Source organism: Saccostrea echinata, unplaced genomic scaffold (assembly GCF_033153115.1).
Source record: "Saccostrea echinata isolate AGI-Se365-2 ecotype Australia unplaced genomic scaffold, CSIRO_AGI_Sech_v1 ptg000012l, whole genome shotgun sequence".
In the NCBI taxonomy this organism is placed as follows: domain Eukaryota; kingdom Metazoa; phylum Mollusca; class Bivalvia; order Ostreida; family Ostreidae; genus Saccostrea; species Saccostrea echinata.
Genome location: NW_026889761.1, coordinates 12,717,291 through 12,737,414, shown reverse-complemented (window position 1 = coordinate 12,737,414; position 20,124 = coordinate 12,717,291). Strand labels below are relative to the sequence as shown.

The following is a 20,124-nucleotide window of genomic DNA, read 5'->3' as shown; positions in this document are numbered from 1 at the left end:
AACATTCAGGGAATTATATACTCCATTCTAGTAGTGTCTACCCTGTAACACAGAAAACATTCAGGGAATTATATACTCCACTCTAGTAGTGTCTACCCTGTAACACAGAAAACATTCAGAAACATTCAGGGAATTATATACTCCACGCTAGTAGTTCCTACCCTGTAACACAGAAAACATTTAGAAACATTCAGGGAATTATATACTCCACTCTAGTAGTGTCTACCCTGTAATATAGAAAACATTCAGGGAATTATATACTCCACTCTAGTAGTGTCTACCCTGTAATATAGAAAACATTCAGGGAATTATATACTCCACTCTAGTAGTGTCTACCCTGTAATATAGAAAACATTCAGGGAATTATATACTCCACTCTAGTAGTGTCTACCCTGTAATATAGAAAACATTCAGGGAATTATATACTCCACTCTAGTAGTTCCTACCCTGTAACACAGAAAACATTCAGGGAATTATATACTCCACTCTAGTAGTGTCTACCCTGTAACACAGAAAACATTCAGGGAATTATATACTCCACTCTAGTAGTGTCTAACCTGTACCACAGAAAACATTCAGGGAATTATATACTCCACTCTAGTAGTTCCTACCCTGTAACACAGAAAACATTCAGAAACATTCAGGGAATTATATACTCCACGCTAGTAGTTCCTACCCTGTAACACAGAAAACATTTAGAAACATTCAGGGAATTATATACTCCACTCTAGTAGTGTCTACCCTGTAATATAGAAAACATTCAGGGAATTATATACTCCACTCTAGTGCTGTCTACCCTGTAACACAGAAAACATTCAGGGAATTATATAGTCCACTCTAGTGCTGTCTACCCTGTAACACAGAAAACATTCAGGGAATTATATACTCCACTCTAGTAGTGTCTACCCTGTAATATAGAAAACATTCAGGGAATTATATACTCCACTCTAGTAGTTCCTACCCTGTAACACAGAAAACATTCAGGGAATTATATACTCCACGCTAGTAGTTCCTACCCTGTAACACAGAAAACATTTAGAAACATTCAGGGAATTATATACTCCACTCTAGTACTGTCTACCCTGTAACACAGAAAACATACAGGGAATTATATACTCCACTCTAGTGGTGTCTACCCAGTAATACAGAAAACATTCAGGGAATTATATACTCCACTCTAGTAGTGTCTATCCTGCAATGTAGAAAACATTCATAACTTAGCTTACAATTATAACTAAAACCAAGGGCCTTCACAAACCACTTTTACAGAACCTATCAGCTTTTCTTTTTGAAATCTTATCTGGTTAATTCCACAAATTACTCAAAATTTGCAGCAGAGTATAATGCTTATTAAATGGACCAATATTCCTGATGTTGTGTACATTTTCACATAAAACAGCTACCAAAGGCCAATTAGAAAGCAAGAAGCCAACTAAAGTTTGATAGCTGACAAGTCACAACACTCCTTCAGGACAAGCTGTAGGAGAAATTCAAGTCTGGTAATGATCTCAAAACCAAGTTAAATGTATCTGAAACACTGACAAACCTTCTTTATCAACACATAAGGATTACCAATACAAAATGTAGTCTAATTTCATTCAGTACAAGAAAAGTAAAAATATTTATAGAATTTTATCAACTAAAAGTCCCTGCTAAGACTGTGGTTCTATTCAAGTGTCAACTTATAATAAATGTAGTCTAGGACTTGCATTTCTTTTTTACTTTAATTTAAATACAGTAAAACTTGTCTAATCCGGCGACCAGCGGTTCCAAAATTTTTGACCGGATTAGACAACATCCGGATTGGAGAAAATTAAACCGTTATAGCAAGTTAAAAATTACATAGATATAAACAAAGAGTGGTAAATAAATACTTGATCAAATGTGTCATTTTTTACGTTTCACTTGCAAAAATCGTCGTTTGTTTTGAACTCTGTTTGTTCTTCAGAATTTTCATTTCTGTTTAAGTTTTTTATTCAGTAACGAAATATAATATCTCTTGCTCATTTATTAAATTTGAAAATCTTTAAATGTTTTAAACACACTCCGAAAACTCATCTTACTGTAAATATTATTTTGTTAGGGACAGATTCCTACTTAATTTCTTTCTTTTAAAATTAATATGTTTGAATATTTAGACACTGTATTTGTTAATTTCAAATGTTATAATGAATATTGGATCAAAATCTTCTGTCGTTATGGTCGTTGTAAATTAGCGACACAAAGGGAAGTAATGCACGTTTTGCACGCAAAACGAAAGTAGAAAGGAGGTCATGAATAAGTCTCCAAGTTTTTCTACAGACATGCTACACGCAACCATCACTATCACTTGTTCTTTTGCAAGTTTCCTCGCCTTACTTGAGCCATTAATGATGTTTTTCATCACATTTGTTAAAATCTAAACTGTCGATACAGGACAGATCATTAACGGGACAATAAATTATTGAATAATTACCCCACGCGAGACTTCTCTAATGACCAGCGGGCACAGGTAAAAATAAGTGGCCGGATTGCACAACATTTATTAAACATAAATTGTAAAGAAATACAAGGGACTAAAATATTACGCCGGACTGAACAACATGCCGGAATGCACAACATCCGGATTCAACAAGTTTTACTGTATTCAAAACTACATATTCTGATGTTTTCTAAACTTTTAAACCAAAATATTCTACTTTTAGTTAACAAAGCAACAATGAAATAAAAAAAGATACAGAAAATTATGTATCTTCATATACAGAATTCAAGAAGACGGTCAATACTAGTATGACCAGTAAATTTAAACCAGACTAACCAATGAAATAATTAGTTGTACCACTAGTGGATCAAAAGAGGCCCTCAAATAGTCTGGAGACATAAAGCTCAGAGGTGGGTCCAGGATTTCCAGTTGGAAATGGGGGGGGGGGGGGGTGAGAGAGAGAGAGAGAGAGACTACTAGATAGGAACTGAATACCTTAACACAGAATATGGGGGTATAAAATTAACCTATTCCAATCATGGAGATAGGCTCTGCTTTCAGCCTACATGCACATCAAATATAAAGCTGCATTTTTATATAATTAATTTTATAAAAGCACCCTAACAAGTCAGAATAGATCAATACACTTTAATCAGAAATTAGACCTGCAGGGTTTGTTAGTTTCTTGAACAATCAGCAAGAACAGGGAGCATTTTATACAGTCTGGGTAATTTCCCTGCTTTAATTTTACAGCACATCAAAAATAGCACAAATGACAACAATAAAGAACTGCAGCAATCAATATCTCCACGGGGACCTGCAACTGTGCAATGATGCACACTCAGAGTTGTAAAAAGATTATGTCAACAGTTATGGAGATTAAAGCTCAGAGTGACTCATTTTTAGTTTTTTTAATGGCTTTCAGAATTTTGAACATTAATTCTCATTTTTCTGTTAGTCTTATGCACGCACTTGGTAACTTATTTCCCACGAATGACATGCATTTATACTCCAAAGGACATAAAACAGATCTTATAAACATCTCCAGGGGACCAATTTAAAAGGAGACTCATTTTCTTAATTCAATATCAATATTATATTGCAAATTGGTATTTTCATCTTGATCACATTCTCAGAAGTTTTCCTCCAAAGACATCTACTATTATAATTTCCCTCGGGTAAGTGGACAGATTAAAGTATCAAATCTTGATTCAGGTTTCAGGATAAAAAGACTGACCAACTTTCAACATCTTCCAACACTTCTTAGTTGTTGTATTTTGAAAGGGTTTTTCTTCAGAATTATATATGCTATCCACATATGGTAAAAGTTTAAGGAGATATTTTTGAAATTGTTTTTTTAGTCAACTTATTCCTTCTGACAAATGGTTTTCATGAGGACAAAGGCACTTATTAGGATGAATAGGATCATACATATTTTATTAAATTTACAAGAATTCTGATGGCCATAATTTAGTTTTGCATGCATATATCTTCTCATTGTTGAAAGCCTCAAATGATTTTTAATATTAAAAAAATTATAATATTGCAGACTCATTATAAAAAAGTTCTTTTATATTGTTTTAATGCATATAACCATGGTTACATAATCATTTGTAAAGATTGTATGCATTAAATATAATTTCATTTGTTTTTCAGCAATTGCAAGTGCTAGAATAAATATGTCAGAGATGCATCAAATCTGTGTTTCATATTTGATGAGACTGCCTCCAGAAGATTCAGTGAAGAAATTACGCAATAAAATGTACTTCTACGCCAACTCATACAATATTTTAAGCCTTATAAATGTGACCATACATTCTTCGTCACCTTCAACAATTACTATAATAAACATTTTATTCTTTCTTGCAAAACGTAAACTTCATAAATAAGAAATCATTTCCTTTCTCATAGTGAAATAATGCACCTGTCATGCCTATATCTATACACTTTCAAATTTTAAGTCACAAACAACATATATACCAGTAAATACCAGTATATAGATTATGTATATCATATTCTTGAAATCTATTTAAAAATTTGTTTCAAAATAATGCTTGTATTATAATAAAAAGCTTCAAACATGAATTTCTGGGGTATAATAATCAAAGCCTAATGGCCTCAACATGTTCAATGGCCCATTAGATTTACAACTTTATTATTTTCTCTAAAATTGTGTGCATGATAACAATGTACTATGTTGGAGTAAACTTTATGCAAACAAGTCCTCATATTCAAAGTAAATTTTGCATAAAAGTCATAGCTTTAAGAAACCGAAAGTAATCAAAACCTTAGAAATATTCATTTTCTTTTACACGCATTCTAGTAACAGTAATACATGGTTTTTAGCATTTAATTTTCTTGTAGTTTAAAGGCCGGTACACATGGTAAGATTTGCATTATGAGATTTGTATTAAAATACAAAATCTTACTGTGTATACACTTTCAAATTTTTCAAATCTTATAAAGCTGTATTAAGGACATTGGCAAGGTTCCTGGTTATAGTATAGAATTTTTCAAGAACTCTTGAGTAGGTTTAATTGTACTAAACAGGCTATATTCTGGATTGTTTAACCTACCAAGCCAACCTTCTTTTTTAGATTTTGTCAAATCAGTGTTTTTGCAATTCTCAATGCATTTCCTGTGTAAAATGTTGATAAAAGGGAGCTACATAATTTTTCACCATAATATTTTTCAAAAACCCACTTATTTCATATAGTTTTTGTATTATATACATTATTGTATCTTCATTTCCTATGACTTCTAGATATTTTGGCTGAAAATGTATATATAGAAACAGGACAAGAACATACCGGCACCGATCTTTATTTTTGAGTTACTTCCCTTAACAGCTATAATTACATATTATTCATAATGGTCAAGAGAGTCAGACTGGTTGATTGATTCTATCATGTAATTGACTGAATTGATTGAAACACATTGTCATAAAAATATTGGCATGGATTTATTTCAAATTTTATTCGTAGTTACTAAATGCTGCTTCCTTCATACAACCTGAGAACTGATCTCAGTCGGTCTACCTTTCAGCGTATGTCACATCTTTGCCCTTCCCAGCATACTGAGCATAACTATGGTAAATGACAACCTGTTGGATCTTGGTCCCCTGAATACAATTCACAACAAAGCCATTACTAATTTTCTTTCTTGCTGTATAGATGATTCTACCCGTTGAAGGAAGTACATGTGCTTTTGTTTTCCTCTGTAAACATATGCTTTATTGGTTTTCACCGCTTAGAGAATTCTACACGGGAGATCACTCTCAATCACTATTTCATAAGTGAAAAAACCCATGTATTAAACCTTTTTTCTCCGGAAAACCTTGACTTGCCAATGTCCTTAAGAATAGGGCAATGCTCTATTTCCAAGTCTTAACTTACCTTTCACTTTTAACCTACCAAATGTACTCACATTGGGGGTCATCCTATTTTTATCATTACTAGACAAAGCACATGGTAAATAATAATGGCAGAATTTAGCAGTAAAGATATCGAAAAACTCGTTGTCTTATGGGAAGAAGATCAAAGGAGGAACTAATAGTAAAAGTTTCTCAAATGCTGCATTATCCATTCTAAAAAAATTTTCATAACTTCTGGGGTCTCTTCTTTGCAGCTCATCTAGTGATGAATTATGTGTACCAAGTATGTTCCATCACTGTATCCACAGTCTTTCTAGTTTTAATGCAGTGCATAGTACGATAGCAGACACTGCTAACAGGATCATGTTTCCCAAGATTTTGAGAGAGAGATAGCGGGGGAAAATGTGGAAATACCAAAAGTCTATTTACAATCTTATGACATGTATTAGCGTGTACACAAGAAAGTATTATAAAACAAGAAGTATTATGATACTTGTATTATACTACAAATCTCACTGTGTGTATCGGCCTTTAGAGATAACTGACTGATATATTTTTTTTTAATATAAGTGTTTATGAAATTGCAGACATAAACATTTAGTCTTACTTGTTAAATGTGTAGAAACAAGCTGTAAGGATGCCAGCTAGCCATGACCCACTTAAGAAGTAAGCCGTCAGGAACAACGCCCATACCAACATGGCATGGAGAGCAAACACTGAGTTGATGTAGAAAAAAATTGGTTGGACCCAGTTCTGAAAAGTAACACATACTTTGTGGTTATCATAATTATTTTGTATTAAGTTTTATGCTTTTCAATATTTTTTTTTTTAAAAAATCCACACTACTACGACAGAAATCTCACATAAGTGTCACCTTTTCTGGCCCAGTAGTTCTTGAGAAGAAGATTTTTTAAAGACCCAACCCATTTTTGCCTTTTCTTGATTATCTCCCCTTGGAAAGGGACTTGGCCCTTTATTTGAATAAAATTAGAATCCCCTTTTACTTAAGGATGCTTTGTACCCACTTTAGTTAAAATTGGCCCAATAGTTCTCAAGAACTCAAAACGAGAAAGTGCAGGGTCCTTCACTTGAACATACCTAAGGATGCTTTGTGGCAAGTTTGCCTGAAATTGGCCCAGTAGTTCTAGAGAAGTCAAAATGTGAAAAGTTTACAGATGATAGATGGATGGACAAACAGACTTTGGACTTTATCAGAAAAGCTCAAACCTTTGGCTGAACTAAAATTCAGGAACAGTAGGTAGGACACTGAGGACAATTGAACAAATCTTATCTTTAAGGTAACACTCTATATAGGATACTGACTCTGGGGACAAGTTGATAAATGTCTTCTTTATGGTAACACTCTATATAGGACACTGAGGACAATTGAACAAATCTTATCTTTAAGGTAACACTCTATATAGGACACTGAGGACAATTGAACAAATCTTATCTTTAAGGTAACACTCTATATAGGACACTGAGGACAATTGAACAAATCTTATCTTTAAGGTAACACTCTATATAGGACACTGAGGACAATTGAACAAATCTTATCTTTAAGGTAACACTCTATATAGAATACTGACTCTGAGGACAAGTTGATAAATGTCTTCTTTATGGTAACACTCTATATAGGACACTGAGGACAATTGAACAAATCTTATCTTTATGGTAACACTCTATATAGAATACTGACTCTGAGGACAAGTTGATAATGTCTTCTTTATGGTAACACTCTATATAGAATACTGACTCTGAGGACAAGTTGATAAATGTCTTCATGGTAACACTCTATATAGGACACTGAGGACAATTGAATAAATCTTATCTTTATGGTAACACTCTATATAGAATACTGACTCTGAGGACAAGTTGATAAATGTCTTCATGGTAACACTCTATATAGGACACTGAGGACAACTGAACAAATCTTATCTTTATGGTAACACTCTATATAGAATACTGACTCTGAGGATAAGTTGATAAATGTCTTCTTTATGGTAACACTCTATATAGAACACAGAGGACAAGTTGGTAAATGTGACTTTTAGGGTAACACTCAATATAGAAGTTGGTAAATGTGACCTTATGGTAACACTCTATGTAGAACTCTGAGGACAAGTTGGTAAATGTGACCTTTAATGCAACACTGAGTCTCTATATAGAATACCAAGGACAAGTTGGTAAATGTGACTTTTATGGTAAACACTCTATACAGAACACCAAGAACAAATTGGTAAATGTGTTCTTTACTGGTAACACTATTTCTGGAATTTTGAGGACAAATTGGTATGGTAAATCTTACCTGTGTGGTTCTTATACAGAACACTAAATTCAAATTATTAAATCTTACCTTTATAGGTAACACTCTATATAGAATACTGAGGACAACCTCCTGGTATATGTTCATTCTTTCTAGGACATTAATTGTGTCTGGATGTTCAGTAATGTTGTCATGAATCAAGGAATGCAGGCCTGTAATACATCATTAAAATGTAAAAATGTTAAACATAGATTTTACACAATATATGTCCTTTTATGGCTTAGAATATATAGCACTTATCAAAAAATCAAGTAGCCAACATAGAATGTATTCATTGGACTACAGCCTGTTTTAAATTTTTTTTTTATTCAACAAAATATCTAAGGTTTTTTGGACTACTATTTTCCTTTTAGCTTCCTTACCCTGTGAAATAGAGGGGGCCTGCACCATTTGTTTATAATAAGAATAATACAGTCCGGATTCCGTTCGAAATGAAATCTCTCTCTCCACCTCCTGTACAATGTAAAACAGATTGAAAGAAAACAAGCTCTTATTTGGACCCACAACAAAATCAATCTTACAACAAAAAACATTCTCCTAATGTACCATCCATCTTCTTGTCAGTTCCTCTGATATATTATATCATAGTGCACTTTAAAAGCAGTAGCATTCACAGAGTACATTCTCCCTATCAGAGTTAGGGGGAAAAAGACGGGTCAGTAATTGATTGTCTTGATAATACATACTCTGTATGGCAGTCAGAGAGGCAAAATTAAATCCCTGTTCATTACTTGGTCCAGACATTGCTTTATAATCATTGATAGCATGCTAGATCTCTAATGACTATTCTCTATATTTGTTTTCACGTCAATCAGTCTTTTCTTTTCCTCTAACTGGATCCTAACAGCTCTGGCTCTCTGTTTGATTTTTTACAATAAGATGCTTTATCTATCCAGCTTTCTTTTTCTCCGTTATCAGATCAAAAAGAGATCACTGCACTGGATTACAGATCTAAATCCAGGTTAATGTATTGTCAGATTATAATGAATAGTCAGATTATCATGAATTCATGAAATGCAAATGTTGATGAGAATCAGTGATGATAAACTTATAAATTGCAACTTGAGATTAATTCTACATGAATAAAGCCAACACATACAAAATTCAGTGTCTTTATTAATCAGGACCACTTTATATCTGGGATGGCATGATAAATAACCATCTAAATATATGTTAATCTTTAACAAACTTAAGCGTAACAAGGGTTTGAGCTTGATTAAACAAGTATCACAACATAAATGCTATTCTATTGGTCTTATTATTCGTGGATTTTTTTTTCTTTGCTATTATAAATCATGATAATACTAACAGCAAAAAAAAAATAACTGGCCACCCTTCAATTTAGGTGGCAGGGGATAGTTTCGTACTAAAAATTAACTCAATAATTGAAAAATTCGCCTTTTTAAAACATGTCATTTGAGTTAATTTTTTAACACAAGTGAACATTAATTAATGTAATTTGTTATACTCGTTACATGAATTACAAATCAAATTTTTTGTCTCTGGCACATTAATTTACCATTAATTTATTAATTTAACATTGATGGTAACATTTAATAATTTAATAAATTTTGATCAAAAGTGCAAACATTCTTGCACATATTAAGAAAGATTGTCTTGTATACCAAGAAAAATATGCCACAGAATTAATGTGCTCAAAAATGTTCACTTGTGATAAAAACTTAACTCAAATGACATGTTTTGAAAAGGCAAATTTGGTGCTCTATAACAGAATACTTAATTTGGTTTTAATGAAAAGATTTGAATCAGATATAAATTATTCAATTCTGGAGATAAATTACCTTGATGCTAGAAAACCAGGTATTATTATCATGAATCAGAGCCATATATGAAGCATGCTTATATCCCACAAACAGACACACCAGCAATCCTACAGCATTGGTCAGGAGTTGCTGAGGTGACATTCCTAGAACACTATACACCTCACCACCCCCTCGAGATTTCATATAACCATTTTTGGCCCCTCCTGTCTTGTTTCGATATGGCTTCCTCCTTCTGACTTCTGTCATTTTATTTTAATATATGTCTTCAATTTTCACTGTTTTAATACCACAGCACAGCAATCCTTCAAAATTCTAATAGGATGTATGGATATAATGTCCTGCTACAGTATTCAAATAAACAATAGTCCAATATACAACTTCCAACTGCCGCCAATAGCCAGCCCTGCTATGCCTTTGTCACATGCTTCCTCGTCAAATCCAAATGCCCTCCTACTATCTGCTCTCCAATTATATATAAATTTGCTTTCTAATTAATTTTCTACTGCCTTGTCTTCGAAATCAGTGGAGAACAGATTTTTGTACTAGATCATTTGCACTTTCACCAACACATGACCAATCATTTTGATCTCCAATATATTGACATAAAAAAAAACACCACTGAAAATGGTAAGGAACCAGAAGTCAGTTGCTCTCTAACATGTCCAATAAAAGTTCCCTTGTCACCATGGAAATTGTCTCCAGAAATTTTCCGTCTGTGAAATGTATACCCATTTTTCATTTACGATTAAGATCTTGAAAAAAAGCATGCATAAAAAAGCCACTGAATGTCCATTATTCAGAAACAGAGTAGAGATTGATCTTCATAAGCCACACAGGCTAGTGCAGCCAGGATTGTTTTCAATTAATTTTGCTTTTTTGTTCCAAACATCTCTACACAAGACTTAATTGTTTGAATGATTAGCAGTAATATATGACTTGGAAGTGCTGCCTGAATCTGTTGTCTGTCAGTTATCCCCTTTGTGGTATTGTCAGTTTCTAGATCAATCAGACCTAACTCTTAACTTTTGCTACATCAATAAATCGCATGTGATTAGCTAGATTTGAATTACTACACCTCATTAAGCTTCTAAGGGAGAGCAGTCTACGGCAATAAAGCAGGGCCTGATTACTTGGTATGCTTAGAACTAATTACAGTTCACACAAACAATGCTACTTTTCCTGAAAATCAAGGCAATATATTTCATCTGGAAAGCATGTCTGAAAATTGATACGCTGGAAAATGAATTCGAAAGATATTATGAACATTTCTCCTCCCCCCCCCCCCCCCCCCCCAAAAAAATTAATGGAATTTAGAAAGATTATGCATGCTATATAGAGATTAATCACTTCATATCACAATATATCAGGATTCTCTCCCCCCCCCCCCCCCCCCCCCAAAAAAAAAAATTAGGATATCATGATTTTTACACTTCTGGTAATTCTAATTCAAAAATGAATTATTTCAGGAATTTATAATTATGTACAAAATACCGGTATTTCAGTCTTCATGTTATGTATTGTGTAATGAAAAAAATCATGATGTACCGGTATACTCATTAAATCGTACTACCTAATGCTGAAATAATACTGTTGGCTACAATCATGAAAATGGGAGATTTTGCTTAAATATATATAATAATGGTTTTCTTGTGTGTCTTTAAAACTAAATGTTATACATATCACCACCAAAAGGTCCATGGGCCACAATGCTAACCTGAGTAACATTTGCCTTGTTGTTCCACCTCAGAATTTTAAAAGATTGTTATACATGTATATTCCCATGAAAAATTGTTACCCCATATTATGGTCTAAAAGGTCTCTGAATCTACACAACATGGGAATGCTTCAATATTACTAATGTGGTGTTCCATTTATTGAGAAGAAAATTCTTTTTCTATATACATGTATTATGTTAAATTTTATCTCAATTTAAGCCAACTCTAACCCAGGATCAATAACCTGAAAAAAAATTGAATCCACAGAACTTGGGAATGTTTTGGAATTAATGGTTCCTTTGTAGTTCTTCTTCAGATTTAAAAAAAAAACCTAGATCCCCAGTTATGGCCCTACCCTACCCCCAGGGGCCATGACTTGAACAACTAAGAATATACATTACTTATAAAGATTTCACATATGTTTCATCTTTTTTGGTCCAGTGGTTCTTGACTTGAAAAGAAGATTTTTGAAGATCTTTTCCTATACTGCAAGCCAACTTTTATTCGCTTGCAAGTAATATTCAGGAGTTTCTCGACCTACTTTATCTCGTGAATATTTTATTTATTATTGACTAAGCTTTGTATTTGTAGAGAATGTTTCCCAAGTTGCAAAAATTAATCGTCGCGGATTGATTTCAAATTGATGAATCGCAAATAAAAGATGACACAAATAATAGTTGGTTTACAGTATATTTCAATGCAAAAATTTGATCCCCTATTGTGGCCCCTCCTAAGATTTTTTTATTGATGCCACCCTATTTTTGCCTTTTCTTGATTACTTCCCCTTGGAAGGAGCTTGGCCCTTTATCAAACAATTTAGAATTCCCTTAACCAAGGATGATCTGTGCCAACTCAGATTAAATTTGGTAAAGTGGTTCTTGAGAAGGAGTTGAAAATGTGAAAAGTTTACAGACATACAGGCGGACGCCAGTAAATTGGTGAACAGAAAAGCTCACTTGAGCTTTCAGTACAGGTGAGCTTAAAAACCTACGTCGTTTTTTTTATCAATCTATGTGAAGTGAAGCAGGTCATGCACTCCCTTTCACCTAATGATTACATAGTAAAAAATATAAATACACTTAATATGAGTGGAAACATTGGTACATTTCATTGATAAATGTAGTTAAGTGATTACTTCATCTTTTGATCCAATTCAGAATTATCTGCCCTTTGGCGCTTTTCCCTACTTTCAGGACAACAAAGCTAAGCTTCTCAAATGAAAAGGATGTCACGTGAGAACACATAACTTTTTATTTCTGTCTAATATTGAAAACAAAAGAATGATGTGTCTGTTTTATGGTATTTAATATCCATTCCAACAAGTCAATAAGGAATGCCATTCCATATCACTGAACCCCCAGAACAGACTGATTTGTTGTGAATATTGAGAAGGGACTAGTTGATTATGGTTTAATGAGGACATTGTCAACCAACATCAAAATAATTTTTTACGGCAGTTTTGAAATAGAAATAATGAAAAATCATGAGATTGAATAACAGACACTGCATTTCATTGATCATGATACTTAGAGTTTACTTCAAACACATAGTGTTACATTATATGTCTGTTTCTGAAATTTTCAAAGTGCTTCATTACAAAGACAGTGGGATATTTAAGGAATGTTTTAAGTTTTGAGTGTTATTGGTGTGTAAATCACATAAACTAGGCATATTTCATGAACCTCACTAGCACTTCATGAAAAATATGCCTACATGCAAGTCCATCTGATTTACACGCCAATAATTCACACAAAAGGATGACTGCACTTAACGCCGGGTTTTGGGTCTTTTTCGGTCGCTTCTGTTGCTTTTATGTCATAATCTTATTTCATTTTTTATATATTTATGAAAGAAGCCTGTCCATTTTGAGCCGAATTTTAATATTAAAATGATCTTAGACTGTGATGCAATAAAATGATTCTATGTTTTCTGTCCTTACTCTTTCCAAATATAGAGAATTTACACTTACCTGCCCTTGATTAAACATTAGGTATGCATGAGAGGTGGAGCTAATATTGTAAGAATGGATCTAAAATTAGACTAGATAAATAACAATAACATGTATTAAAAAAATACGAGATCATTCTTTCCCATTCCCTCTTTATTCTGAATGGCACAAGTACACTATTTTCAGAGGTTTCAAAAACAAAATTAACAATATGAGCGACGTCCATGTAAGTAAAGAATAAAATTTGCTCTTTTTTGTTTTGTATATATTAAAATATCATTTTTGGATAGTTTGGTGAAAAGTTTTATGTTGTATTTTATTTTGTCAAAGTTTTGTAAAGTTATGTAACAGGGGAGATCACTTTGTCATATTCAGGGATTTAATAAAAGCAACTTGTGATGTCAGTATTGTCTGGATCTCCCCTTAGATTGTTTTTGTTATCATTATATAGAATGATAATATTTGATGTATTGTCATCTAATAAATGACAATATTCACACAAGACATGTGTTATGTTATATTTGGATGGTTGATCTGTAGGATATGGAACTTTGTCAGATCACCAATATTACATAAAGAATCTTTTAAATCAATGCCTAACAATTTAACGTGTTCGAGTACTTTGTCCTTAAATAGCACAAATCATGCTACTTTACAAGTCACGTGACGGAATTCAGTATTCACAGAGTTACCTGAGGTAAGAAATCACATGGTGAATTATAATATTCAACATGTCACAGCCCTTGGTTACAATAGAGAGAGCGAATGTAAGAAGAAGCAGTTTTTTCTCATTTAAACCATGAGCGCATGTTTGTCTATTAATCTCCTTTTGACACAACATTGTTAATGCAAATATACAACTACTGTTAAACGGAGAACAATAGACAAACATGCGCTGACTATGTATAAAGTCAGTGAAAAAGTGGGCGTCCTCTTTATCGTACGGAGATTCAAGAAATTGTGATGACCCCCGCCTTTGAAAACAGCTTCGTACTTCGTAAATACGTACTTTTATTTAATGTAATTGCATAAAGTTGTAGATTAGATGTTGACCATTCGTGCAATTAAAAGAAAAATGCTTGTTTTGAAAGTTTATTTTGACGCAATTTTCGCATGTCCTTAAGTGCAGTCATCCTTTAAAAACATTCCTTATACAGTTGAACTTTGGTATCTCAAACACTGATATCTCAAATACCATGGATATGTCGAAGTGATTTGGAAGTCCATCCACTAGCTTATTCATTAAAGTATTTTACCCTCAATATCTGGAATCATCAGATATCTCGAAGTTTTTTTCTTGGTCCCATGGAGTTCAAGATACTGAGGTTTAACTGTATTTTTATTTAGATGTTCAAAAGCACCAAAAATATACCCAATGTTTGAATTTCTCGCTGCCCTATATCATATATTTTTATTAACCTTTCTGTAGCCTCATTTTGACGTCACTTTAGCATGAATTTCTCAGTATATACTGTATGTGTACTTAAAAAAGAGGGCTTCATATTTTAGGGGCTTTTGCACAGACAATGATGCGCTAATTCATGAATACCGCTAAGATATCATTTATAAATACAATATACGGCAGAGATATGTATAGCGCTAATTCACGATTTCGCAAACAACTCCATACCCAGTGTTTGTGCTTAATTTTGAATACGCCAATTTATGTACACGTACAGTATTCTACACATGAGTATACACAAAAAATTGCATTCAAATTAATTTCAAAGTTATTTAAGTAGAAAAACAAATCAAATGTAAATATATAAATATATATTATATAAATAGTGCACGTTTTTGAGGGTAACAGTTGAAATTGACACCCCAAGGAAAACCATTGTCAACCGACGCGTCAGCGGAGGTTGACAATGGTTTTCCGAGGGGTGTCAATTTCAACTGTTACCCTCAAAAACGTGCACTATTTATTTTATTATACTGAATGTCTTTTTGATTTCGGATGTCATAAAAAAAATTCGGAGATCGTCGTTAAGGTCACGCTTAGAAAGCTTTCAAACTCCCCGCTTCTATTTTTCTCAATAAGAAAGCTTCGGAAAAGATTTACCAACCTCTTTATTGTTTGTTTGCTACTCAAAAAGTCCTTTATCATCTAAAGTTTGCACTCGCAAGGATGTTTCGTCTGTCGTTTGTTGTTTTCAAGTAAGCTACATCGGACGCAAGCTTATATTGACGTCGTTTATTCGGCTTCTTTCAAACGCACAACCGACGTTTTGAGAATTCTACGGTGAACCGTACGCGCATGATTTGAACGCAAGTGATATTTTCGTAATGTTACCCGTTGTCAAGTGTGTTGCTAACGCTGAGGGTAACATTACGGATTGTTAAATGCGTCTAAACCAATCAGATTTTAGTATTTAACATGAAAGTATAATAAATATATATAATACATGTTATTGTAACTTAATCAGTTATTAAAAATTGTTTTTAGTAATTTAAAACATTCTTGGATTTACTGCTTTCCATCTCATAGTCCGCTAAATGAATTTCCTAGCGTTTTTTAAAGTGATATATAGGCTCCTAGGAAAAAAAAAATGCCTGAGATTTTATGTTTGTTATATAGTAGATTCCAGGTATCGTCAGATATCCAGTGATCTTACATGTATCTTTTACTTAATTGTTTCAAATAGCAAAATGAACATCATAATTCTCTACAGGACATATCAGTGAACTTGAAAACGAATGGTCCACAAATCTGGTATCATTAACTTTTTACAACAATTTCAAGATACCATTGATTTTAAGGTAATGTTACGGATTAGTTAATGCTTGATCAAGCCTTATCATTTTTTAAATAAAGCTGAATTTGACCAATTTTTCGTTTTTGATTTTCAGTAAAGAATGCTAATGTATGATTCATGAAGTCTCGCATGAATCCGAATTAAATTAAATTTTCTGGAAAAATATTGTTACGGAAGTTAAATCCCAGCAATAAAAGTTAAAATTCTCTTCAATAGTTAAAATCAAAGTTTGTTTTAGGATATTAAACAAAAGTATGAAGCATTTTGCTCCCAAAATAATAAAAAAAATTATACCTTTAATGCAAAAACTTTCCTGAATTACCATTACGGAAGTTAAATTTTTAAGAGAGACAACTGTTTTTGTCTAATTCATTTTGTTATGTCGAAAATGTAATCATCTAAAATAGCTGACTCGCAACTAGAATCGATGATATAAGGTTCTGAGGTCACTTTCAGATAATTTTCAGTTCTTTTTGAAATCTGCATTCTATGTGTGAAATTTAAAACAAAATCGTTATGGAAGTTAATTGATTTTAAGCGACATGCTTATGAATTCGCATGAAAGGAGATTCATGCATTTCTTTGCGAGAAGTGGTTTGATTTCTTTTTATATAGGATAAAAGACATTTTTTAACATTCATGGCAATCTATTCGGAACGATTTTACGGCTGAAAATTTCATCTTGAAATTTGTAGATAAATGAAGCGACATTAAGATTTTCAGTGGAATACGTTTTTCAACATTACATTATGTTGATATCAAAACTTGAACTGCATATATATTGATGAATATTTACAAAACCATGTGTGTATGTTAACTCTTAGAGTTGAAATCGACCTTTAAATTTATAGTTAAGATATTACAACAGTAAATTTGTAAGCGACATAAAAATTCTTAATTGGTCATGTTTTTGTAGAATGACTGTATTACACTTTGCATTAGTTTACTACCAAGTAAAAATTTAATGCACATTCATGTGAACAGGGCATAAAACTTAAATCCATATTTGTGTGAATAGGACATAAGTCAGCCTGAAAGCTAGGGCTGTGTATTGAGCAAAATATTTCGATATGATACGATATTTTATATAGCGATATGCGATATATTGGATTCTTTATCAAGTCTATCAAAGAAGTCTTGTAAATCATTTATAATTGCATATATTTGATAAAAACTAGGTGTTTTATTACCAAATTGGAAGTTCATGTCTCAACGTCTTTACAAAGTTCACTTCCATGTTAAAATATAGTTGTCTTTGTATTTTTTAATAGTTATTTAAGATGTGCTATCTCCTTAATGTTTATATCATTATTGATCAGTTTTAATTCAAAACAGTTGAAAATAACCTTGCTGACTGAAATTCCCAACTTTTTCACAGAATTATAAGAAAAACTGCCTATCCGATACGTACTGGAAGTTATTTTACGATACATTCCAGAATATCGATACGTATTGATTAATTGATATATTGACACATCCCTACTGAAAGCCGATTCAAACCTAGTGAAATAGTAAAAACTTTCACAAAATTTTGAGACTGCCTGATCAGTGCAACATCATTTGGGCTCATTATGTTTTATACTAACTAAGTTTTCAAAATCCTCAAGAAAACATTTATTGGTTTGGTTTGGTTTCAAGTAAAAATTTTCACATCTCCTGACTTCGTCGCTATCATGGAAAACATCAGTCAAGTGTTTTTATTGCCAGAAAACAAAAGGTCACCTAACTAAATTAAAGAGCAAATAAATTTGGGTCAAGAAAACTGTATTCCATTGAAAAATTTCCTCTCATTTATATAAAGTACATCTAAATTATGCTGGTCTTTAAAACTTATGCCAGTCCAAATATCAGGATATTAAATCCAGTGTTCCAAAATTGACATTTGTTGCAATTCATTACTCAAACAAGGCTCAACCATTAAACAACACAAAATGCTTCCCACAACAGTCTGTTTTCTGCCTTTGAAGGCAAAGAAAAAAAGACAAATTACATGATTTATGCTTCTACTAAAAAGAAATTTATCCCAGGGTCAATATCTGATAGAATGCCAGAAATAACTGAAATCCTGTAATAGGGCGATATAATATCCACAAAATCACAATCATACTTGTAAAAGATTACACAACAACAAACTTTATTTCCTAACATGACAAGACTTAAGGAGGATCAATACAATGCTTATTTCCTCTGACTTTAAACATCACTCATGAAGCATTACACTGAGTGACTAAAGACAATTATGTGGGGAAAGGCACCTTAAGTTCTCAAAAGATTTTAATCTTGAATAATAAAAGCTTAACACAAGTTAGCTGGTTAAGTAGAAATGTATGAAGTTTTTAATTTTCTAGGTCAAACTGATAAGTAAAATCATAGTACAGTGTATTTATTCTTTTTTCATGAAAATTTAAGAAATTTATGTTGTACATGTATTGATATGTTATATTTGTTCCCTATGAACATGATGAAGTATAATCTATCATTAACAATTTTTCCTTTTTAAAATTTATTTATTACATAACTTGAGAATTAGACTTAAAATTAATTAATCCTGGTTTACTAATCAATATACTCTCCACAAGGAGATTCTCTATTTTGTGATGATCATCGTTAAATGTTAACTGAGAGGATGTCAAAATTAACAGAATAAACTGCTATCAACCATTCATATACTGTAAACCAACTTTTATACCCGTGCGAGAAATATTCGCTAGTTTTGCGACCCTCTTTAACTCGCGAATATTAATCGCCACGAACCATTTATTTTGCTTTGTTTTTGTAAAGAATATTTCCTCAGTCACGAAAATTAATTTTCACATATTGATTTCAAACTGAAGAATTGCGAATAAAAGATGACACAAATGATAGTTGGTTTACAGTGTACTGTAGATCACCAAATTTTTGCAAAACCAATTATTTCCATGAGATAGTTCTTTGGTACTTTCTAATGACTAATTAACTAAACTTACAATAAATTTATAAACTATTTCAACAGTTTATTATTGGTTTAATTTTAAATATGATGAAAATTGTAAATGTGAACATTACATGTGTAAGTTCCTGGGAAATCAGAATGTTTCTCATATTAGGAATGTGTGATCAATTGTATATTAATCATCATTCTATGTACATTTCATCAACTTGAAAGCATTTAAAGAAAACGCAACGTATCCAAACTGCACTGCACATTTAATTTCAAGCAAACAATTTTTAAGTAATCACTGTATATACAGAAAGGAAAGGAGAACCAATGTCAGCCCTAATTTACAAGGGATTGATCTAAAAAATAATCTTTTTCTTATAGAAAATACCTCACAGCCAATAAAATAACAACTGGAACCATACTACAATAATTATACTTTAATAAAAAATTTACCTCATTCATTTATTTAGCATTTAAGTTGGGTTATACTAATAATCAGTTGTGTGAGTCAATGTACTTTCTCTTTTGATATTTGCAATTTAAAAAAATCATCCCATTTCTCCGATTTAATTTTTTCCGTACACAGTGAGGCCTGGGCCAAGAACAAACAACATTTTGGGAAACCCCATTTAAGATGGAAGGTAGAAAGTGATTGAGCAAAATTGTTCTAGAACAACATTGTTGGCCAATCACATCCCATCTTAAATCTTGGATACAATATTGAGTTAATTTAGTGCATGACTTAAACTACATCAACTTGTACGACAGGATATCGGGTTTGTGAAACATAACTTAAACACTTCGTAAATGACCTGTTTATAATTAAATTATTAAAAATAAA

The 20,124-nt window shown here is 32.4% G+C and overlaps 1 protein-coding gene across 1 annotated transcript in view; it reads right to left on the bottom strand.

Moving 5' to 3' along the window:
• Positions 1 to 20,124, bottom strand: part of LOC133185380 (probable C-mannosyltransferase DPY19L3) — a 40,614-nt gene that overhangs the window by 16,414 nt on the left and 4,076 nt on the right. The window contains exons 3-5 of the mRNA XM_061320543.1: positions 8,523 to 8,613; positions 8,191 to 8,312; positions 6,442 to 6,587 (exon numbers count right to left, since the gene is read on the bottom strand). Coding sequence (XP_061176527.1) covers positions 6,442 to 6,587; positions 8,191 to 8,312; positions 8,523 to 8,613 — 359 coding nt within the window. The remainder of the gene's footprint in view (positions 1 to 6,441; positions 6,588 to 8,190; positions 8,313 to 8,522; positions 8,614 to 20,124) is intronic.